The sequence below is a fragment of the Lates calcarifer genome, unplaced genomic scaffold, assembly GCF_001640805.2.
Source record: "Lates calcarifer isolate ASB-BC8 unplaced genomic scaffold, TLL_Latcal_v3 _unitig_1908_quiver_1666, whole genome shotgun sequence".
Classification (NCBI taxonomy): Eukaryota; Metazoa; Chordata; class Actinopteri; family Centropomidae; genus Lates; species Lates calcarifer.
This window is the reverse complement of record NW_026115838.1, coordinates 1-26,283: the sequence shown is the minus strand read 5'-3', so window position 1 is coordinate 26,283 and position 26,283 is coordinate 1. Positions and strand designations below refer to the sequence as shown.

Below are 26,283 nucleotides of genomic sequence, written 5' to 3'. Positions count from 1 at the left end.
CCAATGACGACACACGACGTGACAATGACGACACGCGCGAGCCAACTGCAGCAGAAAAAACAAGTACATTGCTCATGCACCGTAGACCGTCCAATCAGCACCTGCAACACAGAAAAACACCCAGAACTCAGGTGGAGGGATAGTCACAATGCCCATGCCAAGTATTAAAGCTCTCATGTTATATGCGGAAATGTAACAAATGCAAAAACACATATTTGTCTTTAATTTGTGTAATTTATTATTGCTAAAATAAAACAAATATTTAACTATTACCAGCTGGGGCAAGCTGAAAATAATTAAGACATATGTATGTGTGTATGTGTATGTTCCCATTCTTCTTACTCTAACTTTGTCTTGACATTAATAAAGGTAAAAAAAAAAGAAGATAAAATGATATATATAAGGAATGTAGAAAAAATAATGACAGAGAATAAGACTCTTTCATATTAAATCTCTCAGTGCACTTGTATAAATCATGTCACAACATGATCTGGTCCAACCATTTAGCTGAAGGGTACCTGTTGGTGTTTCTTGACTGTACAAATAAAACAAAAAACGTAAATAAAACTTCTTTAGTCTTTGGTCAAGCACTTTTCGAAGAAGATACATCTAATCTTAAAAGCTTTAAAACTGAGCTATATCATTTAAACAACATTTAAACAACAAAATCTGTGTTTTAAAAAATGCATTTACAATTCCCGTGGCTCTGCCTTACTCATGTTGCTTAATGCAAAACATTTAATATTTACATGGAATAAAGAACAATACAATACAACCAACAACCAACCAATACAATGAAAGATACAAAAATGTATGTTGTATGCTGCTCAGAATTTAGTACACTTAAAACATTTTGCATTTTGATACATTTCATAAATCCATAAATAAAATACAAAAAAACATGCGGTGTAGTTTTGGGTACTTAATTTCCTTTAAGTCACAAAGACACTTTTCATTTGAGCTGGCTGATATACAGCATTTCCTTTTATAGCAGAGATGAATACATCCACAAAACAGTGTTTACGTCCAATCATCTCAGTGTAGTGCTTATAAGGCTTATAAGGCCCTGTTCAGACTTGGCTCTAGCATGCGTGTCAGGTGATTCGATCACAGGTAGACAGCTCTGGGTACATGTGTACATGCACCAAAGAAGCATTGAGGAACCATTTGAAATGTGATCACTCAAGTCACATTCAGAGGTGGTTTGGGCCACAAGAGTCCACGTTCTTTATAAGTCAATGAATTGTCAGTAAAGTCAATGTGTGGTCAGTAAATTTGACACTGTTTTCTGTCATCTAAGCAACAAATATCGACTTAGAATGCAAAGCTCCATGTCTTTTTTTCCTATTAGGTTTATCCAGATCCCTCAAGCTCAGAGATGAGAGGCCTCAGATGCTTCATCCCTTTCAGGATTTCATAGAAGGCATCTTTGCCTCTTGTGCTGGCAGCGCTCACAGGTTTCAGAATGGCACGCATCTGGTCCTGTGTGGTTTTTAAGGCTCTCACAGATTCGTAGTTCTCACTTGAGATTAGTCCCCAATCCATGAGCTCGTCCAGGATGGGCCCTGTATCGTTCACTCTCTGAATCAGAGCTGTGCGATGGCGATCAATGAAATGCTGCCCTGAGGCAATCAATCAACATAAAAACAATGGAAAAAACACAAGTGAATATGAGAAGTTGTTTTGGTTAAAGTTAAAATTTCTAACACAAGGAACTGAAAATGTTCAAGCAGAGCAGTGTTTAGAATTATTATGGGTGTGCATATTGTGTCTTTTAATCCAGTAATGTCTTTTCTTACCGTCCTTGTGATCAGTGCTTTGATTTTGGTAGTCTCCTGAAACAGAATGCAGATTACAGTGCTGATTAACTACTGGATATAGGATATGTTTGGGGGGATTTTTTGCACAAGAGAAGTCACAAGACAGTATATGTGTAGCTAAACAGAATAAAGAAAAAAAGAAAATAGTAAAAAAGACACACACTGACCTTGTCGAATAGTGCAGGTCCAGACAGTGTCATGTTCATTATTTTTATTTTGCTTACTCTGAAGCTTTAGACTGAAGTCACTGTCTGCATTTCTGATGAAGACCTCAAAGAAATTTCTCCTCTCATATCTTAGCTTTAATTTCTGTGGAGGAAATATTGTGTGGACTTTAGATGTTTTTCTATTATGGTAAATTTGAATTGTAATAATCAATGCTTTTTCAAGAGCAGAAAGATAAGAAAGACAGGTCCCAACACTAAAACAACGTGAAGCTTTAAAGTACTGGATAAATCATTTTCCAAGTGATGTCAATGTAGCAAGACTCTTCTGATTAATATGTCTTAGTATTTAACATCACTCAATGGGCACTTGTCCTAGTCTGCCAAATTGCCAGATAACAGTTAATTGTCCAAATTTTCTGAGAGAATGTTGCTGTCAGTGGGGAAAAATGGCTCAAACTAGTATAGAACCTGATATTCATGTGACATTTGCTAAGACTGAGCTCCATAAATTAAACTATTAAACCTTACATCAGGCTGAATTTCAGCAGTGTCCATGTCTGTTGTGAGGAAGAAATGATCCAGCATCTCAAGAGATTTGTCTGGGTTTGGTTTTGGGATCATTATTGATCCATAGGACGTCTCATTTCTCTCCACTTTCTGGGAAAAAAAATTACAATCCTTAAAATTACAGCAGCCAACACTGACATCTGTTTTTGAAGTACAATCATAATGTGTTTGGTGTTTCTATACAAAAGATTTTCAGGTGCATCTTGCAATGGTTTGTATTAATCACAGAGAAAAATAAAACATGAACCTGTTTCACATCACGATCAGGTGGGACCAGGTAAACATGCAATGTGAGGAATTCCTTTTTTGTCTTGTATATTAAGACATCATAGAAAACCTTCACGGAGATGCCCAGTTTTTTCCGGATCATAACCCCCCGTGGAGAGAAAGTTGGCTGGAGTAACTTGATGTGGGAGGATGTCACCTCCGACACTTGTTCCACAAAATTGCCACAGGTGTCCACGTGTAGGATTGAAAACAAGTCTGAAATTTTGGAGCTGTGGTCTGCACAAAGACAAACAAACAAACAAACAATAAAAGATCAATCAATAAAAAACAGAGCAAAACTAGATTTACTGCCTTAAGGTTGTATGATGATGATGGTTGTACATGTTAATTTTTTCATAATTAATGGATATTTTGTGAGGTCACAATGACCTTGGCCTTTGACCTTTAACAATCAAATTCTAATAAGTTCATCCTTGAGTCCTAGTGAACATTTGCGCCAAATTTAACTGACAAGGCATCTATGAGAAATCATACTGATGAGAATGGGACAGACAACGAGATACTGTGACTCTAGCTGTGGCTGTCGCCACTGGGGTGGAATAAAATATATACATCTAGAAAGGAGAATGGCATTTCTTCATTTATTCACACACATAATTAAACAATTGTGATTATACTGTATGTCCACTCACCTATCCAGTGTGGTAGATGCACCTCCTCCAGTTTCCCATCTGTGACTGTGATGTCCAGTAGGGGTCCTGCTGGCATGTAATCAATGCATGCAGGTTCCGCCATGTGTTCCTCCCATGAGCGAAACTGGTAATGGAAGCTGACCTTTTTATTACAAACCCAGCGCAGGGCAGACACACTGCATTCATACTGACCCGCTTCAGACTGGATGCTAATTTTGTGAAAGAGAAAACAAATTACTGTATTAAGGAACATGCATGAGCAACCTTGAATCAATGCAAAATGCTTTGTTTTTTGGGGCACAAACTGCATTTATTACTTAAGATATAATCTTTACCTATAGGTATGAACCTCATGCAGCCCGTTGACCTCTGGTTTCACAGTAGTCCAATCACTGGAGTCCTGTTTTGGAAGACAACATTTTTTAAATCAGCAGCTACAATTGGTGGATCTGCCAATTTTCAAAATTATGATAAAATACAACAAAATGTAAGAACAAAAAGCTTACTGTTTCTCTGCCCCAAGGTCCAAGCTTCAACCTTCCAGAGGGCCCTTTTTAAAGAACAATGGTAAAGTTAAAGGGGAACACCCAAACAACAAAAAACACATTTCTGTCTCACTGTACATGCCTTTAGTGGCATCTAAACAATTAAAAAATACATTTTAAAAAATCAACAGCAAGATGTCGCTCCAAAAACAAATTCCTGGGATCATCCTCTGGGATAAACTTTGTGGATTTTTTTACGACCCACCAATACCCAATGGGATTAGTCTCTATGGCAGTCCAATAATGGTGAGAGCTCCATTATCGGACATTATCGGACCATACTGATACAACTAGGTGTGTAACTCTGCCTTTATCATAGCGCTGAGACCAGGGTTTCAAGTTCAAATAGGGATTTTTACAGTTGTCTCTTGCTTTGGACAATATCCTAATGGAACATGTTCCAAAATTTCTGACAGGTAGATATTCAATTATGCTAACATTTTAGTATGTTATCAACTTACCCTTTTCTGCAGTTTTGGTCCGGATGCCAAAGGCCACAGGACCTCTGATGGTAAATCCAAGATAAAAGGAAACTTGGCGTGGCCTCCAGAGGCTGTTTCTCAGGTTCGCATCCACCTCAATCTCATTGTCTCCAATAGCTGCAAATACGCTGTAGTTTCGTACCACCCCTTCAACTCTGAGAAGGTGCTCTTGAACCATGGGATTTAGGAAAATCTTCTCATGGTTCCAGTTGCTCAAATCTCGTTTTGCTCCCTTGTTTTGCCCAAGAAATAATCTCTCCAGGACTTCTCTGTGAACAATTCTGCTCAGACCTCGACCTTTTCCAATGAAAAACAGTGGGTGAAGGTACCTTGATCGAAAGTACGTCTTATATGCATGTTCGTAAGAGAAGTGCATATACCGGACTAACTGACTGAGGTCAAGGACACTTTTGTCTTCACTGTCTGCAGGCCAGTTTAAGAGAAGGCCTAACATGTGGAACACAGGTTCTTCTGTTGGGCTCAGGGGCATTTGTTTTCTGAATGTAGTTAAATATTTGTGTTTGGGGGGGAAATTTACTCCTACATTTGACAGCATAATGTGAGCAAGAATGTAGTTCACCAGAGCTGTTAAAGAATCTTTACTTGTATAGATTTCTTCCCACCATGTAGTTATTTCTTTAAGCACTGACTTAGTGCATTCTCTGTCAAGACATGAGACGACTCTAGCAGAGCTGTCAGCGAGATTTTGTTTGAGTTTATGGATGAAATCAGCACATTTTTCTTTCATGTGTGAGGGTGTCGTGTCTCCAACATACTTCCGGTAGCAATCTGAGGTGACCCCAGAGATGTATTGGTCATCATCTTTCTTCATGTAAGGCTTTGAGTACGCCAGATATTTGTCAAGAAATGCACATTTTCTTTCAACCTCATCTCTGAGGCTCTTTATAAGATCATGAAATCGGAGGAGTTTGTTGTCTCCGAGTGATTCCAGGACAGAGTCCATGGACACATCCTTTGTGAGAACTCTTCTCCAGGTTTTATTCTGACTGACAAGAAGGTCATACAGAATACTGCAAACCTGCAGGTAACCAAGCTGCCCTCTGGTGTTAAAAACACGTGAGACTTTGGTCCTGACTTTTGTCCCACCTTCGATGTCATTTTCAGCAAGCCGTTCTTCATCTTTAAAAGCTTCAATAGCCTTTTTCGCAAGTTGCAAAATTTCTGTTTGATTGTCAGAAGACTCTTTTTTGCTCTTCAGATGGTTCTTATGGACTTGGCCCAGTGTATCAGCAATATGTGAATTGTGGGAATCTCTTTCTTTTGCTTTTTTTGCCCATATTTCAGCCTTACTGTAGTCTTTCAGTTCTAGGTAATAAACACGAGCAAGTGCTTGAGGAAAAAATGGATTTTGCTCAAATTTATTTGATGCCAACTTTAAAACTGATGCACTCTCAACACTGTCCTCTGTGTCTTGAATATCTAGAATCAGTCTAGAAAACCTTTCTCTGTCCTCTTTAATCTCTGTGTTATCGATTGGATTCTCCTCTGTTTTCATTTCTCTTTTGGTCAACATGTATTTGACAAAACCAAGCAAATATGGAGGAAACTCAGCCCTGCAAAAACGGGTCAAGAGGTTTCTTGCTGTGTCACTTCTGGTCACACCTGCCTCAGCCATCAGTTCAGTACAACACTGTGCTATCATAGGGTGAGCCATGCGGACTCTTCTCTCAGATGTTTTATCTTGTTGGTAGGTGATGATTAGATGACTGAAGGGCTGCATTCTGTCCTCCAGAGAAAGGTGTCCATGGATGGAGTCATCATGTTTGAAGAAGTCCAGGCACTGAGACTCCAGGAGATATGAATCTGGTACATAGGCACTCAGCAGGGATAAGAAGGCAGCAAGCTGATTCTTCAATGGTCTGTTTGCTCTTCGAACTTCGGAGAATACCATGCATGCTTGTCTGACGTAGGCTTGAGAGAAATTAGTTTGTATTATGTTAAAGCCATGGAATTCCTGGTATTTATCACTGTACCTACTACTGAGCTCTTCCTTTTTCTCATTAAATTTTTGCTTCTCTGTTTCAGAGAGTGCTCTTTCTAGGACAACATGGTCACTCTGTAGAACTGCTTCTTTTCTAACACAGCTGAGTAAAATCACCACAGGCATAGGGGTATCTATTTCCTGTTCAGCCATCGTCATCATAATGCTGTCTTGCAGATTTTCCAGAATCTCCTCATCATTCAGTAACAGCAGCACAGTGTTCTGGTGGCCTCGACTCCCTGCTGTGAAGAGGTGGACCACCTCCTTTGCAACATTTGTGATGTCTGAGGTTGAACCTGTTAAAACAGCACACCTGAACCTTTTCCTCAAGTCCCACAACACCTGCATGGCCAATGTGGTTCCTCCACATCGTGGCTGGTGGAATAGTTTAACAGTGGATATTCCAGGATATTTTCTTTTTTGGAAAATTTCTTGCACAAGTGTATCATATCCATCTCGTTTAACAAGAGGTGTTTGGGCGCTGTTTGACTTTGCTTGTTGACCAATATGAAAGTTCAACCATTTTGGTGGGGCCCCTCTATAAAAGTTTTCCTCCGTCTGCTCAAAAACTATTGGACCAAAAGTCTCTCTTTCAAACTGATTTGCATAAAGAACATCCAAAAGTGTCAGGGAATCTCTGATTTCACTCCCAACATAAATTTCCCCACCTCCAGCGAGGGCCAAGCCTGGTCCATTTGCCATCCCGGACTTTCAGTTTACTGTAAATGAATGAATGAAAAAAAAAAAAAAAAAAAAAATTAGAAACTGGCAGAACCTCTGTAGATTGTGATTTTAAGACAAAACAGACCAGTTATTTAAACATGATGCAAAAAATAAAATACCCAACATATATGTAGCAGCTAGCCTGACATAATGCACTCTCTAATCCTCTTAACCTTGAGACACCAACTGAAAAAAAGGATCGATAGCTGTGAGAAGCACACAAATCTAATTTTAATGCATGTCACATTCATGTGAATCTGAAAGTCGAAATCAACTTATGATAACAAGGGAAAAGAGATCTTAAACTGAGAGCCTGAAAACTATCAGACACTGTGAAGCCTGTTGCCTGAGTCTGAACGACAGCTGCAGTGGAAAGGAGAGCAGACTGGAGAGGAAATGCTGCAAACAAAACTGTACAGGAAACAAAGAGGTTAAAGGGGTGATGAAGTTATAGGTGAGAGTGAGGGAGTTTCGATAATATTGTGTAGTAGAGCAAATTGCTGTTCTCTGTTCTGAGATCAACAGATTACTCTCTCCTGGTTTTAAAACTTGTCAGGATCATAAAACTGCCTGGCAAAACACATCTGTTCATTTTCTGACTGTGCACTAACAATCTTATTTTTTCATATTTTTTAATCCTGTTTTGTTATTCAACGACAATCTTCTTTTTTTTTCGTCGAGTCAGTCTTTTCTCAGTCACAGTCTTTTCATGCTGACACTTTATTTTCAGGGTCCCTAAGTTTCAGTTTCAGTTCTCTGTCACTGTTTTGGCAGGGAGGGGCGCGGTGTGAAGGGAAGGGAGCGGCTGGACAGTGTGGATCCGCAGTCATTTCAGAGAGCTCATTGCGTTAGTTACAACTTAGCTTTAACCCAGCCCAGCTCTGTGTGTAAAAACACTGGTAGAAAGAGGCTGTGGTTTGAGAGTCGACGGTGAACTCAGAAAAGCCGCTGTTTTGAGTGTGCAGTCAAGCCTGCGTGTTGTCGGTCAGTGCAAGTGTTTCAATGTCGGTGTTTCCTTTTTCAATTATATTTTCAACGTCATAACCTCGACACACTGTCCCGGCTCCATTTACAGCTCATGGATTCCAGTAAAGCGTTTGTTAAACTTGATTACATCTTTTTACACACACACATATACAAAATGTGAACAAGCCGCTGTCGCGGGTGTCAACAAACTATATTGATGTCCCAGTCTGCTTAAATTCAGGATGCACCAGTAGATTAATCGCAGCTATTTAAGAATTTACACCCAGAGTCACACAGTTTAAGTAACTTCGAGGAAAATATAAACCGACCTTTACTTGCTGTCTTCATCCGGCATCCACTTCTTTCATTGATTTTGAGGTATCTGATTTCCTCAAACTCGTATTTCCTCCCCGAATTCAGCCTGTCAGGATGCACCTCCTCCAGTCCGCATTACATTCCGTTTGTGCGCCCCCCTCCCCCTTTTTTGGTATTTCTAAAAGTCAAATAAAATTCAAGTCATACAGAAAATGGCTTTATTAAATAATCGTATTATATTCTTATTCATAAAATCGCAATATATCTCATTGTGCCAGAAACACTCAGGAGCAGACTTTACATTTATCTGAACTGCTCAGTGTCACAATGCACCGACATAGACCCATGACAACCTCAGAGAATCCACAGTGATGTCTTTAAATGTCCTTTGTCCTGCCAAGAGCATATCAAAACCCATATATATTCACTTTACAAAAATATATGACAACATAAAACAGCAAAGTCTGTTAATTTGGGATGTTGGATGTTTTCCCTCACACACTGCTACTCCTATAAATATACTGTGACACATTAAAAAACTGGTCCCATACAACATTTAAACAACAGAATGTGTTCACCAAAGTGCATCTTTTGCAGTTTCATTAGCTTTGCTTGACCCATCTTGCTTAATGTATCAGACTGACTATTTACACTGAATAAAGGAATGATAACATTGAAAAGCAGGCAGAGAAGACTTCTTCAGGAGAGTTAGCAAAGATGCTCAGGAGTCGATCAGTTCTTTAGGAAGGCACTTTATTTGCACCGTGATACACTCTGCTCATGCAACCAGAAAGAATGACAAAGAAACACAGAAAATGTAGAGTATATATGGTCTAAAAAGTAACTTGGATAACGTGAGTTTATAATCACAAGGCACATAGTTGTATAAGCAACATATCCTATGTCTGAACCATAGCTAGAAGACATGTCATATCATAGTAAATATAAAGGACAGCTATGGCCCACCAGCCATAACATACTTTACTTAATGAATTGGCCATTATACAAAACATAGAGATTAATTTTAAAAAAATATATATCAGCTGGCTGTCAGTTATAAAATCATACTCTCAATAAGATTACAAAAAGGCAATTGTGTTACATTGTGAATACATTTTTTCCTTTGTTTGCATGTTGCTTCTTATAGTTTCATATATCTCATAATTACATAAAAGGTAATGCTAAAATCTAGAGCCCTAGATATAAAATAAACCACCAAATAGATGCAGGTACTGATGGCCTATAAATGATGATATACAGATGATGATGATGATGTCAAGTTTCTTATCCCATCTTGTGTTACCTGCTGATCATGCCTATCTCCTCTGTTTTAGTTTTGATATTCATCTGAAATAAATGCAGAATTTAAATGTTGGTTAATATTTAGTGCAAATGAACACAAGACATTTAATTAAGGTTGTTGGTAGTTGTGTTGAAAATCTTTTTGAGTGAATAAATAACCACTAACCTCTTGAAATTGTACAGGACCATAGGTCCTCCTCTTTATCTCCCAGTGTGAGCGTGAAGTCCCTGTTTGTCTTCTTAAGGAGTACCATAAAGAAACATGGTATTCCACGTTCATGTCCAAGTTTTATTTCCTGAGGGAGAAATGTTGAGAGAAAACCCAGGTTTTAAACCTCTTTAACTCATATCTATGGTAGATTCCTTTTTGGTCTATGTTAAACTATGACATACATAGAGAAAATGTGCATTGGCCAGGAAATGCACTACAGTCTACACCAAACGAGTCTTCTGATCACTGATCTGAATCAATGTGATCTTCAGCAGGCAACAGGAAGTGCAACAAGAAAAGTACACAGATAATGCCAGAATACTCTGTAGGCCTATTGGCTAAAAACATGCCAAACCGTACAGCAGGAGAAATGTCTGCAGTTTTTGCGTCAGTTCTGAGGATGAAAGAACCCAGAATTTTCAGGGACTTCTGTGGGTTTGGCTTCTGGATAATGCAAGATCCACTGGTCCTTTCCATTTGCTCCACTTCCTGTAGAAGAAACATTTAGTTCTTAAATGTGCTTCACGGTCGTAGTAGACAATAGTTTTGCCAGTATTTTTGCAGCTTCTTAAACATGTTTCACTCTGCTCTTTGCAGATGATACATCACAACTGCTGTTATAAGTAACCTGTTGTAGAGCAGGATCACATGGGATCAGATAAACGTGTAATGTAGGGGGCGCCTTCTTGGTCTGATAAATCAACACATTGCAGTGAGCTTTCACTGGAAATCCAGCTCTTCTGAGGACTCCATGTGTAGAGAAGTTGGGGTGGAATAACTTGACATGTCTTGATGTGGCATCAGACACTTGTTCTAGAAAGTTTCCGAACGTGTCGTTGTGTAGAACTGCAAACTTGTCAGAAACTGTAGAGAAACCATCTGAACAAGATGAAAGAAGTGAAGACATTTAATGGGGTGGGGTCATTGTGACAATACACATGCTGAACAACTTGAGTTTAGTCCTGTAATTGTTTTCATCATATTCACTCACCTATACAGATCCAGTGTGGGAGATGCACTTCATCGAACTCTCCATCAGTGACTCTAATGTCCAGTAGGGGACCTCCTGGTGAGCAATGCACCAGGTCCAGCTTCTGCTTGTGTTCCTCCCAAGATCTAAACTGGTACATGAAGCTGACCTTTTTCTTACAAACCCAACGTAGGCCAGACACACTGCATTGGAATTGTCCTGCTTCAGACTGAAAGCTAAAGTAGGTGATTAGGAACAGGTGTTGTACTTATCTGCTGTAAAATGCAGCAGTTTCAAATACAACATTGATAAGAAAAAATTTTTATTTCTTTTTTTTTTAAAAACTTTTATTTCTGCGATAAAAAATTTTCAGTCATGGTCTAAAGCTTTGTTTTTTTTTTTTTTTTTACACAATTCCCAGTTGCTATGCCATTGTAGTGAAGATGTTATTCTTACCTATAGGTTGGGGCATGATTTAGTGTTGTTCTTTTAGGTGTAGCTGCGGTCCACTTACAAGAGTCAGTTTTGCTCTCTGCCATGTCGCTGCCACAAGATGCACAGCGTTTTGGAGGCCCTTATTAAAACACAGTGGCAAATACAAACACATTATAATCTACAACTGTGGTTTTTAAAATTCTAAATGATTGAATTCATCAACTCATTTGTCTGTAGTTCTAATGAGTTTCTTACTATTTTCACTGGGCTTTGTCTGGATGCCAAAGGCTAGCAGACCTCTGATGGTGAATCCAAGGTAAAAGGAAACTTCACGGGGAAACCACAGGCTGTCTCGCTTGTGTGCTTTCACCTTGATCTCCATGCCTCCTATAGTTGTAAATAGGCTGTACTTTTTGACTACTCCATGAAATTTGAGGAGATTTTCTTGGAGCCTCAGATCTCTGAAAATCTTATCCTTGCTCATCATGTTGTTAATGAGATCCACTGTTGCATCCTCATTCTCCAGCAAAAAGTGTTCTAATTTTGTTGGGATGATTCTGCTCGCAGCCTTATCTTTGCCAAGATAAAATAAGGGACGGATGTACCTTGGTCGAAAGTACTTTGCATATGGCCTCGACTCCCTGCTGTGAAGAGGTGGACCACCTCCTTTGCAACATTTGTGATGTCTGAGGTTGAACCTGTTAAAACAGCACACCTGAACCTTTTCCTCAAGTCCCACAACACCTGCATGGCCAGTGTGGTTCCTCCACATCCTTGTTGGTGAAAAAGTTTAACAGTTGATATTCCAGGGGATTGGCTTCTTTGGCAAATTTGCTGCACAAGTTTATAATACCCATCTCGTTCAACAAGAGGTGTTTGGGTGCTGTTTGACTTTGCTTGTTCACTAATATGAAAGTTTAACCATTTTGGCGGGGCCCCTCTATAAAAGTCTTCCTCTGTCTGCTCAAAACCTATTGGATCAAAATACACTCCTTCAAACTGATTTGCATAGAGAACATCCAAAATTGAGAGAGAATCTCTGGTTTCGCTCCCTACGTAAACTTTCCCACCACTAGCTGTGGACAAGACTGGTCCATTTGCCATCCCGGACTTTTAGTTTTCCTGTAAGGTAATGAATGTCAAAGAAATGAAACTTTGCATAACCACTGTAGATTATGATTTAAATATAAAACAGATCAGTTAATAAAACATGATCCACAAATTAAAATATCCAACAGTACATGTAGCAGGTAACCTAAAATTTGTCTCATCCTCACCAGCTATGACACATGAAGACCCATTACATGTTACTGACACAGAAACAGTGAGGGTCTACTCTGAAAGTAACACTGAACATAATGCATTCTCCAAACCCTAACTCTTAGCCTTAAGACAGGGTTATTTGTGTAACCACCACCATTAACAACTGAAAAAGGATAAACAAGAGCAAATCTTATTATCTAATTTTACTTTTTAAATTTTTGAGTTTTGATTTTTTATTTCATATTAGTCTTTTTTCAGTTAGAGTGTTTTTATAATGTCAGTTTCTTTTCTGTGTCAGTGATTTCCAGTTTCAATTCTCTGTCACTGTTTTGGTGTGGAGGGAGCATTTCAGTGAAAATGTTTCTTTCTTCAGCTCAAACTTGGTTCTCAACACCAACTTTTATTTTTGTTGCCTGAATCTAGAGGCAACCGTCCTGGCTCTATTTACAGCTCATGAATGTCAATAAAAACTTTAGTTAAACTTCATTACAATGGCATGAATCTTGTTACTGTATCTGACACTTTTCATTTCCATACAGGGATTTAAAAACAAACAAACAAAAAAAAAAAAAAAAAAAAAAAACACCTTACCTTTTTCCACATGATGCAGAGCTCTATGAAGTCTGGTTATCTCGTCAATATTTGTGACTGGTAAGTGTGTAATGTATATTGGTGGTTGGAGTTAATATACCCACATGGCACACCCAAAGTAGGTGGGTGTAATAACAAACGTGTACAGCTGGACTGTAAATGCCAGTGGAGTCATATAAGGCCATCGACCTTCCTTGTTGGTTTCCTTTGTTTAAACCTGTTTGTCAGGTTTCACCAGAGTTAGATTAAACTTTATTGAAACTCTGAGAGACATGTTGGATCTTGTTGGATTTGATATTGTTAAATCTCTGACACAGGGTTTACATAGGTATTTATACACCTCAAGTGTCAAATGTAGCTTGACAAATAGACAATGAGGTATTGTACTTTAATTTTATGGCTGCTGTGCAGCTATCAATTTGCAAATAAAGTGTTGGAGGGAGTATTTAGATCTTTTCCTTAAATAAAAGTATCACACTGATTATTGTCAAGATGAATCTGCTGATTATTATGTTTATATTTATTAAATCTAGTTGCTAAAAACACCTTGACAACGCTTGTTTTGTTCAACCTATATTTAAAATTACAATTATTAAAATAATTACATGGGAAAAAGCATCAAAAAAACATCTATCAATATCAATAACTACAGTAAAGAGTACTCCACTTCATTTCAGAGGGAAAGGTAAAGTATTAAGTGTCATGAAAAAAAAATACAGGCTACTTCAGATTTGTACTATATTTCAGTAAATGTACTTAGTTACATTCCACCACTCCAAATAAACTGTGATTTTTTGTTTCCTCAATTTGTTATTATTTCTGAAAGAAAGCAACTTCAGGCAGCACAGTATAGGTTAGCAAATATATTTTAATATATAATATTTATATTCATTTTAGCACAATGACAAAATGGCATAATTTCAGTTCAGTCTCATTTAAATCATGACAAAAAGCCACACCTTTATATTTGTTTTAATAATACCTCATATCATATTTTGTTGCAGTCATTGCAAAGTAAATCCTGAAGTACTTTTTGCCCCATGTGAGGAAAACCTTAGCAAGTGTTTCTAACAGCATTGAGCCCATGGCATCCAACAGGGTTATGTTATGAGCTGTATGCGAATGTGTAATAATGGATGTGATGACACTCCTCACTGCATTTTTAAGCACAGCATCACACCCTAAAAACCCATGTTGGTGTCTTTGTCACTGGGACAGGACTGGATCATTTCACTGTCTCTAACCAAATTTAACTGTGTGCACATTATCCGACAGGTCTAAATATGTCTAATTGATTGCATTGTTTAAGAATGATAAGTCTTGATTAACATGATGGACTGGATTGACTGTGAAACAACTGCACCTGTCACTTGCTACACCATTTGAGAACCAAGCACATTACAAAATAACAGGCGGACTACAAGAGAAAACATCCCACTGACGGACTCTTAAGGCAGTGACACACAGGGCAACTCTCAGTGCCTATGAATTAAATTCAGCAGCAATATCTAAATTATAATGTGGAAATGTAAATGTAATGTTAACATTTGATAACGTTCTTCCATCTTATTTTGAATGCTGGAACAAAACTGTCCACCCTTAAGAGGATTGAGATAAAATGAATTATACCTACACATACTTTTCAAGTCCTGTCCTGACACCTGTGCAAAAACCTCCTAATCTACAACTCCCTTCATGCTAAGTCAAATTGTTAGATGCCTATAAATGCTAACACCACCACCACGGGAATGTCTTTCAGCTTCATGTTAAACCTTCAACCACAATGATAGATCACACCACTCCAGTTAGAAAGATCAGATTCGCGCTGAAAACACAACACCTCAAAATAGCCTCTATTGTCCACTACTGCAAAACAAACACGCCTCAGAAAATATCTGATCTAGCCGCAAACATTCATGTGACCATCTAAAATAAAGATTGTTCACTACAGACGTCATGAGAAATTGCTAAAAGTCAAGCATGTCATGATTTCAAGTCCATACACCCCAGCAGTTTGCAACTAAATGAAGTTGGCACTTTGTCCTGTGATGTAGAAGCTTGCTTTTGTTGTGCATGAAAAGTAAACTTTAATGGCCAAAATGAAAGGAAAAACTTTTTTTTGTTTTGTTTTGTGCAATGCAGCTCCAGATAAATGTATGTGGGTGTGGTTAAAAAGCTTGTTCACAATACTCAGGAGTGCCCAACTCTGGTATGACTGACCAGACATTCAGCATTCCTAACAATGCACCTTATTATCTTTCAACTACATATCACCATTGTACAGCATTCTTGTGCAAGACCTGCCACATTCAAAATGATACTAACTAGCTGCAGACATGAAATCTCACATACACACACTCACCAGAGATGTTCCCCAAAGTATGAACTGACATATTTCACTCTGCTCACAGTCTAGTTTTTTTTATCTTTTACAGCTACAACCCCAACAACTATTCTTCACTACTTACACTACTCTACCCAGCACTCTTCACTCTATCACTTCATCCATGACCCATGTAACCATTCACTAACACCTTACTTTAAATAAAAATAGCAAATAAAACTATGGAGCCTCAAATGTTCAATACCAAACAGATAAACAGTACATTGTAAAAAGTGACTTGGTGTAAAAACAAATAAATGAGCCAAGAATTTTACAAGGTCAGCCTCATTGTTATGCATTTCATCATTTCATTTCAAATTTTAGCAAAGTTTTAGTTGATTTCATAGAGTAGACTCTCTTAAGCTAGCAAGCTCAGCATCTACTACCAAATTTAACCAGTTAGCTCACATCACCTGGAACAAAAACAATGCTAAGGTTATTCTGATTCGGCTAAACAGAACTTGCTGCTGTGAATAAACGCACAGTAACTGACCTCTCCTTTTATTTAGCTAGCTAACTAATGTGGCTTGGTTGTTTAGCGGTATTAGCTAACTCCAGTTAGCAGGCTTAGAGGGTAGCATGTCAAGCTTTTAAGCTATATAAAAGGGTGGTTATCACAATAGTAACTGCTCAGTTGGTTATTTTACACAGTTGTTAACTATTCTAACAATTATTTACTCATGTCACTGTTTTTTTTAAAGATTACTCATCTATTTTTTCATATTGAACACTTTGGGACTCCATACAAAACTAGAGTGCCTGCTTATTGTTCAGATGAGGGTTGTCAATAGCCTGATTTTTACCCAATTGGTTGTCTTTTTTCAGTGAGTAGGGTTAGAAAATATTTTTCTTATAAACACTGCTAAACATAGTAGTACTGAGATGACACTAAAACCTAATTGTTTCAGTTGTTCTCATATGACTGGAACCAGGGATCAACATTTCTTGAACTTTCTACATGCATCTAGCCAAACGTTTTAAGACTTAGTCCCCTTTAAATTTCCTACTCGTGGTGCAATGTGCAATTGACAACATGTCTCATACGAACAAAATGGCAGATTATGATGTTGTGACCGCTTTTATCTTTTGTCATGATTTGGAAACTCTCTCAATAAAATCATTTTACAAGCAGTGACCACGACACATCTGATCAAATACGACACAATAAAACATAATATGTTACATATCAGTAAATACAATGAAATGAATATCACTTTTTTGTTGTTGTTGTAAAATAATCACCCAAAGCCGAAACAAGAAAACATAAATGAAGAGAATAACATGAATTATAAAAATGTTGATGCATGGCCTGCTTAACATTAGATAAGCACAATGTTTTCATCCCCTTGATTTGTTTCCAGTTAGTAAAACAAAATCAGGATACGTAAAAACAACAATATATAGGCATTAAATAAATTAATCAATTTCAAAACAAACACAGTGATATATATTCAAAATACATATTTACAACCTAATAAAATGAAAAAAACAAAAAAACAAAAACACAGTCTTATCCTTAAGGGAGAATGATACTCTGGTTCGAATGAATTTTAATTGACTGTTAGCATTAAATGCTGAATACCTTTACACAATATTTGCCTCTTCAGTTCCTACTTCATCTATACTCATTGGTTATAATCAGGTATTCACATATATATTTTAGTAGGTTTATACTTTGCAGCATTTACTAAGTTGATATGTACTTGGTACATGGAAATCCAAATTCTGACATCATTTGTGACTGATATGTTGATATATTATGTGCCGATGGCTACAGAGGAAAATGCTAAGCAATGCCAAACATATAATCTAGCCTGGTGATGAAGTTGTTGGGCTGTGCCACATGGAGACATTGATGGGACATTGATTTAAGAGGACGGGGATTCAGGAAGTTGATGTTAAAAAATGAAGGGGTGCAGCACAGCCATATTTTGATGCTGACAGAAATTTTTAAAACTTCAGTGAATAACCTGAATTAAACATTTTCACTTAAGCTTCTACCAGGAGCATCTAGAGCATCAGGCAGTTGGATTTATTTTTCTTTTTTGATGTTTACAAATATTGAATAGACAATCCTACTGTCAAACTACTGACAAACTACCACACAATTGCTAACATGAGCCCATTGCCTACTGAAATTCTCAGAGAGAGAGAAAAAAAAAAGTCACTTGGTCACATACATCTAAATTCACAAGTTGCTATTCAAAAAGCACTTCAAATAAAACAAAAGAAAAATAAAATTCAATGGCCCAAATCCTCCCTTGCTGATTTTTTGTACTAATGGAAACATGCTAAAATCTGGAAAGAAAAACCTGCCTTTTGGTTCGTAGAATTACCAAAGCTCTTCACTGGAATCGGTGAGTGGCAAGCCAACCTCTATGGCCAGTAATCACATCCATTTTAACACTGGGAAAGACCATTACCCACAGGTCATAGCAGTAAGATCAACCGCCTCCATTTGCCTGACAAAACGCTCTCAGTTCAGCTCTGTGATTGAAGCAGTGGTCCCAGTTTATGTTCAGTAGGCTAAAGGTATAGGAGGGCAGCTACCGCTTCACTTGGGGTCCGGCCTAACGAGGGATAGTCCACCCAGAAATACTCTGATGCTGATTAGAATTCATCCTCAGGGGACCATGAATGTGTGTACCAAATTTTATGCCAATCAATCCAACAGTTGTTAAAGTACTTCAATCTATACCAAAGTGGTCGACTGATTGACCGGCACTGCCATTCACAATACCACCTACCATGGTATGGATGGCTAAAACCTGAAATGAACAATAGGCCCAGCTCAATTCAAAGTATACCATTAGAAACAGCATAAAAATATTAAAGGGCGGACTATTCCTTTAACAATACCATAAAAAGCTTGATCTGGCCTACATTAACTGGATGTTTTATGCAAAGAAACATGTCCACTGTTTGCAAACTGTTAAACCTTGCCATGCATATTCAGGCATTAAAGGTCTATTGAATGTTTTAGTTAGGTTAAGACTTTGCTTGCAAAAGAGTAAAACGTGAGCTGTACAGTATAGTTGGTCTGACAAGGTTTTGTTTCCCAGTATCAAACAATGAACATTGGGTAATAAGCAGTTATTTCTTTTCCTGACACGCGTTAAGTTCCTCCTATCAAGTGCCACTCCACTGAGCACATCCGTCATACAAACTCAACGCAAGAATATCAGGATCTTGTCAAACACCCTGACTTGTCGCAATTAAAGAGCTCAGTTGTTTAGATTATGTGATTTGTTGGGAGGATATGTTACAGTGCAGAGTTTTCCTACAGACGTAAATGCATAGGATACAAATCAGTCCAACACTACAATATACGGCGAGCAATACAAAATAAAAACAAAACAGTTCACAGAAACTGTGATCGAAATAAAAGTCTTAGTCATTGGCACTGGGGTTGGAGTGGAGCGTGGTGGTGAGGGAAAGGAAGGAGGGAGGTAGCGGGGCTGGGATAGATGACTAGTCATACACTGATTTTTATGTTGTTGGTTCACTTTTTGATCCTACAGCTTCAAGGACAACAAAGACGGGGGCAGAAATAAGACCCACAGACATTCTGTACACACCAACACTGAAGTCCTTAGCAAATTTCAGAATAAAAGTAGCAACACTCTCTTTAAAAGTGAGAGCCGTTTTGATTAACTTGACGTCTGTGCCGGCGTCTGTCTCCGCCTCACACACAATCTCTCACAGTTGTGAAAAATTTCGGGGTAAACACAAAGTCTGCTAAGGCTTCATTGCGGGGAAAAAAGAGACACAGTGTTCAAAAGAGCAGTCATTATAGTTTAGTTTCAACAGTCTTGCTAGCTATTGTGTTGGTGCGTGGCGGGAATGGCATAGTCAGCGGGTTATGAGCCGTTGTGTGCATTAAAGTTCCTTGTCACAATCTATTTTATATACAGTTCATTAAAGGACATGATTTATTATCGCATGCCATGTTTTTCTTTATGACATTTTCTCCCTTCTTTCAGTTTGATCTGCACTTATGTTTTTATTTTCCAGAGGCCTTAGTTTGTCTTTCATTCAAAGAGAAATCACATACTGGTCAGTTATTTTCTGTGCAACAAATGAAATGACAACAAACGGCTGAGAGAAAGCTTAGTATTTTTCTCTTCATGTGTCACGCAACACAACATGTTCACATTGTAAATATAATATCCAATATACTCTCAAAATATACTTTTTTATTCTCAAATGTGGGTGCTTTTCATCTGAATTTGTCTAAGTTTAAGGTTAGCTCGAATTAGGTGTGAAAGTCTGAAGTTACAAAACCAGACATAGTAAAACTGAACCTACAGTGGAAATTCGCTGCTAGAGCCAGAGTGTCCTTTATGGGACACGCACTGCAGTTCAATATATTATTTCTGCTATATTTTCATGTAATATATTATTTTTCTATTTACATCTCTAACCAGCTTGTACAGCAGACCTTTCATGGTAACTGGTCCCCTTGATGTAAAGAAAATCTATGAGAGCATCCGCAGTAGAGAAACAAGTGCTGTAAGTTTCTCATCTAAATATTTTCTGTAAATAACTTTTGCTATGACTAAAAGCTAAAGGCAAATATTGGCTTTTCCTATGAATCAACTTTAAATATCTTCCTCTAAAGTATTAGATTCTTTTTTTGCTGTTTAAAGAAGATATAATTATCTGCGTAAAAGTAAAGGGAATGCATACAGAAGCTCTAGTTAATGAGTCTCTGGTTTTTATAGTTTGACATAAAGTTTTGCGACCTCATGGCAATTGGTAACTGTATAACATTAATCTTTCATGAACTATGTGGGCTTTAAAGGAAGAGTTACATATTTGGAGAAATATGCTTATTTGCTTTTTTTCTGAGAGTTAGATGGAGTTAGATGAGAAGAAGCTGTGCGTTAGCTTAGCTTATCATTAAGACTAGAAACAGGGGCTAGCCAGACTCTGTCAAAAGCTGACAAAATCTGCCCCCCAGCTCCTCTGAAGCTCACCACTTAACACAATACATCTCATTTATTTAATCCCTATAAAAACCAAAGTGTAAAAACAAGATTAGCCAGGCTAGCTGACCCCCTCCCACGTTTCCAGTATGTATGCTAACATATGGCTAACTGTAGCTTCATAGACATGAGCATGGTATGAATCTTCACATCTAAGTCACAGTAAAAATGCAAATAAGCAAAATTCCCAAAATGTTGAACTATTCTTTTCACATTACAAACACACCTGAACAAATATGAAGCTATACACTAAAACACGCACTGTCATAGAAATGAACCAGAGTCATATATGTGAGATTTAGATTAGTTCGACTGAGTTTTTTTTACTAAGTATTAATTTCAGTTTTGTTTTTAAACTTGCTTTTGATCATGTAAACTATGTATTTACATGTTTTAGTTTAATTTTATCTTCAGGTAGTAGTTTTCTGTCAGTTTCTGACATTTTGCACATTCAAGGTGAAGTTAAAAAAAACCCTAAAATAAATAAAGCACTGCTGTATTATGTTAGTCATAATTACGAAACACTACATACAATGAGTACACAGCTTAACTGTTTATCTGTCAGCTTTCTGACATTTTCAGAATTTCTGAGAGAAAATAACTGCCATTTCATTTTGTTGTGAAGTTTTGAAGCTGGGGTTTGTAGTTTCAAATTAAGATGGGTGGATGTAGTCTTTGTTTTAACTATAACAGCCTTGACTGACACAGTCACACACACTCACAGAGACGGTTGCATAAACACAGCATCACAGGTTGAACAGTGTTTACAGATAAACACTCAGTGTGAACTGACCCACTCAGCGTTTGAATCGAGGGTAGAACTTTGGCTCTCTCTCTCTCTCTCTCTCTCTCACACATATACACTGTCGGTCCATCTCCAGATTTCTTCTTCTATTGTCTTTTTTCATGCAGCTTCCCATCTCCCCTCAGCTTGGGAAGAGGCTGCATCGCTACGATCTGATTGGTTGTTTTGTAGGTGGCTGCCTGCGTGGTTCTATGCCATGGCATGTGTTAGTGCTGGGACGGGGGATGGGGGGGTGGATATGTGTGTATATCTGTGTTTGTGTGTGTGTGTGTGTGTGTGTGTGTGTGTGTGTGTGTGAAGGTGGTGGGGGTGAAGTAGGGGAGTGATGGGGTCAGAAACGGTTGGTAGGTTGATTAGAGTGCCAGGAGTGAAGAAATCAAGGTGCAAAGATCAGGGCTGTGGGTCGCGACCTCACACTTTTTTAGGGGGAGGGGCCAACTTGATGATCTCATCTTCAGAGGGCTGGCGGATGATGTCTTTATTTGGGAGGGTGGGGGGTGGGTGGGTGTTAAAAAAGAGGGTGGGGGGAAAGAGAGAGAAAGACAGAAATCATAAGAAAGTTGCACAAAACAAAAAAAGTTGTAGCCATCAAATCCATTTTAGCATCTGTGGCTCTGAATTTTTTGTTTTATATAAACTAAAGCTTTTTTATCTAGATTAAAGCTGTGCAGCCTTAAGTTACAGTCCAAGCCCCATGTTTGATGGTATGCATGTAAACCAGCATTACTATTTTTTTGTATTTCAGGGACATTAACCTAACACAGTATCAGTGTACTAAGTTACTGCTGATGCAAACCCAACATTTCCTACTGCCACTGCTTCACATTAAAAGCATTCAACTGGCAAAACAGGAGGTGGCTTTTATAGTGAAGCAGTCAGAGGAAACGCAGTGTATTTGTCACCGTTGTTAGCACAGATCACAAGCCTAAAAAAGTGCATCTGCAATACAAAATATCAGATAATTTCAGCACTTTTAAAAAAATCATTGGATCATTTTTGAAAGAGAAGCCAGAGGGAGCTGCAGGCAACAGGCTCCAACTCCTCCTGTGGAAAAACACTACAGCACTGCTGTGTGCAGCATGACGTCAGATCTCACTTGCTTTTCAGTCTTTATTTAAAACTCAAAAGGAAATGATAATCTGAGTAATTTCCCCAAATACATAATTAAACCAAAATACGTTAGTATATCTTTCTTTTGGTTTTTTATTACTTTCAAATGTCAATATTAGTATTGGCCTTATAACCTGGTATTGATCAGACTTCATATAGGCAGTTAAAGCCTGGACTTTTCAACATGTATTTCCCCATTTAGATGCTTTTGTTGACTGATCATTACAACAACCTAGACCATGTTTCTAAATATTTACACAGTTAGTCTGTAAATCATTAATAATGTTACAGTTTAACAACTATATATACATGTATGTATCAGTGGTTCAGAGCCACTGATGAGCAGAAGTTTTCTGTTTACCCACTGGATTTGGAAGACCAGGGGGCCAATCAGGGGAAACTGATCTGATCAAACCCCTAGCCTGCATGCTCTAGAGACCGAGTTCACTGTGTGTGTGTTACCTTTGTATTTCTTGGCCGAGGGAATGCGTGTGAGCTTGGTGTCGATCTCGTCATCCTCAGAGATCTTGAGCACGGTGGTACGGTACTCGATTCACCCTCGTCAACAGGTCTGGTCGCCTCGAAATCTCAAAGATGTGCTCAATGTATGACAGGTTATCTGCATGGGACGTGTTGTTCAGACAGCTTGTTCACTCATAAAGGCCTCAAGTTAATATCACACTTGATGCATGGATGCTTCAGACATTGGTTTAGGATGTGCAAATATGGCCGAAAACATGGCAAGTCATTTTGAAATAAAAGCTATCTGTGTCTCACCCTGGGCCAACTTGTCGTTCTTCTCCAGGTAGCTGAACCACTCCTTGGAGGAGGTGATGTTGTTGCTCTGGTCCTCAGGGATATCCTCCTTGCAGGCCGACTTGAGCTGCTCCAAGTCCTCGTTGGTGATGTTTTCAGACAGGGTCGCTGAGCAGAGAGCTGTACTCCGCCATGGTCTGGTCAGAGGCAGAGAGGAGAGAAGGGGAACTGGTTACACGTATGGAATAAAAGGAAAACTAAAGGTGACGTAAAAGGGAGGCAACAGAAACTATAGAGGAGAAAGAAACAAAGAGCAGTGGTTGAAAATATCCTAATGTTGTTAAATTCTTCAGTGGGAAAAACAGTCCACCCACTTCCCAGACTCTACAATGGAAAACAGTTAGGAAATCTTAGCTAATGACAATAGCATACTGTCAGAGTGGGATGGAAAAGCACAAAGACACTCAGAACAGAATATATGAGACAGGTCAATCCTCTCTCTTTGTACGATCATTGTTGGCAGATTTTGTTTTTAGCAGATGGCTGAAAGAAGAGATCGACTGAAGAGACAGGACAAAACCATATGAAACAGTCTTGCACCTTAAATTAGAAAGTCTCAACGGGCAGATCTGTGCACTCAGTCAATCAAAGACTTAAGTCAGCTTTTGTTTTCCATCATAAGATTATCTATTTATGGTGAATACTTGTGATGATCTTCATGTAAAGGATAAGAGTGGTGATATTCAAAACCAGCAATAAATTGATCCCACATACAAATACTGATGGTGTAGCCAAAGCTTATTCCTCAAAACACATTAGAGTAACACTATTACACTGGGTGACATGCTTCTTCACTACAATGAAAATCAGCATTGTAGTTTATTCTGGGTCAGTCCCACACACTCAGTCCTGCTGCCGTAAATACTCACTAAAGCACCAAATGTGTTTTAATCCAAAGCTGAAAAATAGTCCCCAACAAATGTGCTATTTACTCCAGGGCGACTTTTGCTTAAAAACTACAATGCTCAGATATTTTGGGAGATTATTAAAAAAAGAGAGAGCGAGCTGTTTTTACATCTTTTGTAGAAACCAACAGGCTTAGGACTGAGAGGTACAGACGGGGTAGACAATTTGGAGAGTGCAGAGATGCAGACTAAGGCATTGTTGGCTTTCCTCTTTTCATGGGATTGATGGGATCTGTGGCCTCCACATATATTAGCAAGTACCTTAAAATGGGCTTTGACCCACAGCATCATGTACCAAAGAGAGGAAAAAAACTGAGTTATTGGTTGCTTTTAATCAAATCAACTCAAACTGTGCTGTAGAAACTTCTGTAGCTTTGTCTCCCTCTGGTGGACAAACTGAAGAACAACATTTCTGCACTGGAAGTACAGAAACAGGTCTTAGTCAAATTTGGCTTATTCTATCACAAGTTGATCATTTATTTAAAGAATGCATCCGTCAACACACCAATAAAACTAAACTTAGTAAGAAGAGCAGGAATGGTCATGATATGGTCAGTCAGAGTTACATTCATCCTCTCTGCAACGCCTTACACAAAAGCTTTCAAGCAGGAAAATAACAGATTTTAAATTTGGGCAAAGAGGACAATTTCAGATAGATGCTCTGTATCTGGAGATACACTGATATGAGGTTAAAGACTCACTGTTAGGGATTTTATTAGTAGGGATTGGTTTGTCCATTCTTACACCTCAGTCCTGCACCTTACTGTACAACCTTAAACAATACAGTTCTTAACTTGCACTGATATACAGTATATTACCAGTACTATGCATCCATCCATCTACATCCATCTCAAATGTTCGTGACTAAGTGAATATAAATGCTCTGTGTATCTGTGGCCACAGAACTCTACACGTCAACTGTCATAATCCTGCCCTGGTACCAGTCTGGATGGGAACAGCGGCTGAATTGATTCAGTGTTTAGGCATGCAGCGGTTACGGATCAGGCTAGCTTTAAGGAATGAGTGTTGTCAAGATCTCAGGGTTTGGGTTATCCTCACAAAGATGGGCTATTTGTCAGCGTGTGTGTGAGTGTGTGTGGGAGTGTGTGTGTTGGCATGTGAGTTGTTGTTCGGCGGCAGGCAGCCAGCGAGAAAAAGACAAAAAAACCCACAGTGAAAGAGAGACAGAAAAACAGACAGAGTGATTCAGACATGTTGTGAGGCCGTCTGCTCTGTTCAGCTGCGTCAGTTTAGAAGAAGCAAATAAAGTACATCAAGAGGCAAACGCAGGCTTTTACAGTTCATGGACACAGAGTTGCAGATTGCAGCTCATGTCCCAGTTATTAACATATTTAGGTCATGCTATTTATGTACATCTTCTTATCCAGATGATTGCAAATATCCATGCAATTGCTACTGTAGATATGTTGTTGAGCTGCACGATGTAAAAAGGGAACAAAACATCAGTGACTTATGCAGGTGGTACATGAAAATATTCATATCATGTCAGATTCATCAGAAAAACAACAATTATGATAAGTGATAAAGTGTTAAAGTCAATTTTTAAGCAGAAATATTTAAATTTCACTACTTTCACATTCTCTCTGGTTCCAAAATGTGAATATTTGATGTTTTCTTATCTTGACGAACTGAATTTTTTGGGTTTTGGCCTGTTGGATTGAAAAATGAACACAAAATGAAGATTTTTTTTTTATTATTGATTAACCTGCCAATCATATTTTGAATATTTCATCCACAAAAACCAAAAAGACTGTGCCCCTCACATTAAAACATTACGTCTTCAGATGTCTTATTTTATCCAACAACAGTCCTCAACTCCAAGATATTCACTTTACTATTATATAAGACAATACTGACATGATTAAATGGTTGCACATTATTTTTCTCTGTACTGACTCATCAATTAATGAACAACTAGTTTCAGCTTTAAAGTAATGAATCAATTAATATCTTAATAATACTGTTATTAAATCAGA

General features: G+C 38.2%; 3 protein-coding genes across 4 annotated transcripts; all 3 read right to left on the bottom strand.

Annotated features, from left to right (window-relative positions):
* Positions 1-214: 214 nt before the first annotated feature.
* Positions 215-8,634, bottom strand: LOC108891270 (sterile alpha motif domain-containing protein 9-like). Of its 2 annotated transcripts, none has more exons than XM_018688377.2 (10): positions 8,522-8,634; positions 4,481-7,222; positions 3,981-4,024; positions 3,810-3,874; positions 3,475-3,683; positions 2,802-3,058; positions 2,516-2,644; positions 1,988-2,129; positions 1,800-1,835; positions 215-1,622 (listed from the first exon to the last, which is right to left on the bottom strand). In XM_018688377.2, the coding sequence occupies exons 2-10, from the start codon at positions 7,203-7,205 to the stop codon at positions 1,354-1,356; spliced, it is 3,876 nt and encodes a 1,291-aa protein (XP_018543893.1). In that variant the 5' UTR covers positions 7,206-7,222; positions 8,522-8,634; the 3' UTR covers positions 215-1,353. The 2 variants fall into 2 exon arrangements, with proteins under 2 accessions (XP_018543893.1, XP_018543895.1); XM_018688379.2 differs by having other exon boundaries at positions 1,475-1,617.
* Positions 8,635-9,232: 598 nt separating this feature from the next.
* Positions 9,233-12,049, bottom strand: LOC108891271 (NACHT, LRR and PYD domains-containing protein 1 homolog). Its single transcript, XM_018688380.2, has 7 exons — positions 11,681-12,049; positions 11,447-11,564; positions 11,012-11,226; positions 10,649-10,899; positions 10,381-10,509; positions 9,976-10,105; positions 9,233-9,854 (listed from the first exon to the last, which is right to left on the bottom strand). The coding sequence occupies exons 1-7, from the start codon at positions 11,910-11,912 to the stop codon at positions 9,838-9,840; spliced, it is 1,092 nt and encodes a 363-aa protein (XP_018543896.1). The 5' UTR covers positions 11,913-12,049; the 3' UTR covers positions 9,233-9,837.
* Positions 12,050-14,129: 2,080 nt separating this feature from the next.
* LOC108891272 (astrocytic phosphoprotein PEA-15-like) lies at positions 14,130-23,515 on the bottom strand. Its single transcript, XM_018688381.2, is given in 5 exon segments — positions 14,130-21,931; positions 23,028-23,118; positions 23,120-23,184; positions 23,343-23,484; positions 23,486-23,515. Coding segments are annotated over 5 exon segments (393 nt in total). The 3' UTR covers positions 14,130-21,866.
* Between the last annotated feature and the right edge of the window lie 2,768 nt (positions 23,516-26,283).

Bases quoted from the DNA above. Each gene is read 5' to 3' on its own strand.
- LOC108891270 (XM_018688377.2), bottom strand. From the start codon at position 7,205: ATGGCAAATGGACCAGGCTTGGCCCTCGCTGGAGGTGGGGAAATTTAT. The intron at 3,684-3,809 runs GTAAAGATTATA...TCACAAAATTAG, and splicing joins CATGAGGTTCATACCTATAG to CATCCAGTCTGAAGCGGGTC. The intron at 1,836-1,987 runs GTCAGTGTGTGT...ATTCTGTTTCAG, and splicing joins GACCTGCACTATTCGACAAG to GAGACTACCAAAATCAAAGC.
- LOC108891271 (XM_018688380.2), bottom strand. From the start codon at position 11,912: ATGATGAGCAAGGATAAGATTTTCAGAGATCTGAGGCTCCAAGAAAAT. The intron at 10,510-10,648 runs GTTACTTATAAC...TTTCTTCTACAG, and splicing joins GTGATCCTGCTCTACAACAG to GAAGTGGAGCAAATGGAAAG. The intron at 10,106-10,380 runs GTACGGTTTGGC...TTTCTCCCTCAG, and splicing joins CTGCAGACATTTCTCCTGCT to GAAATAAAACTTGGACATGA.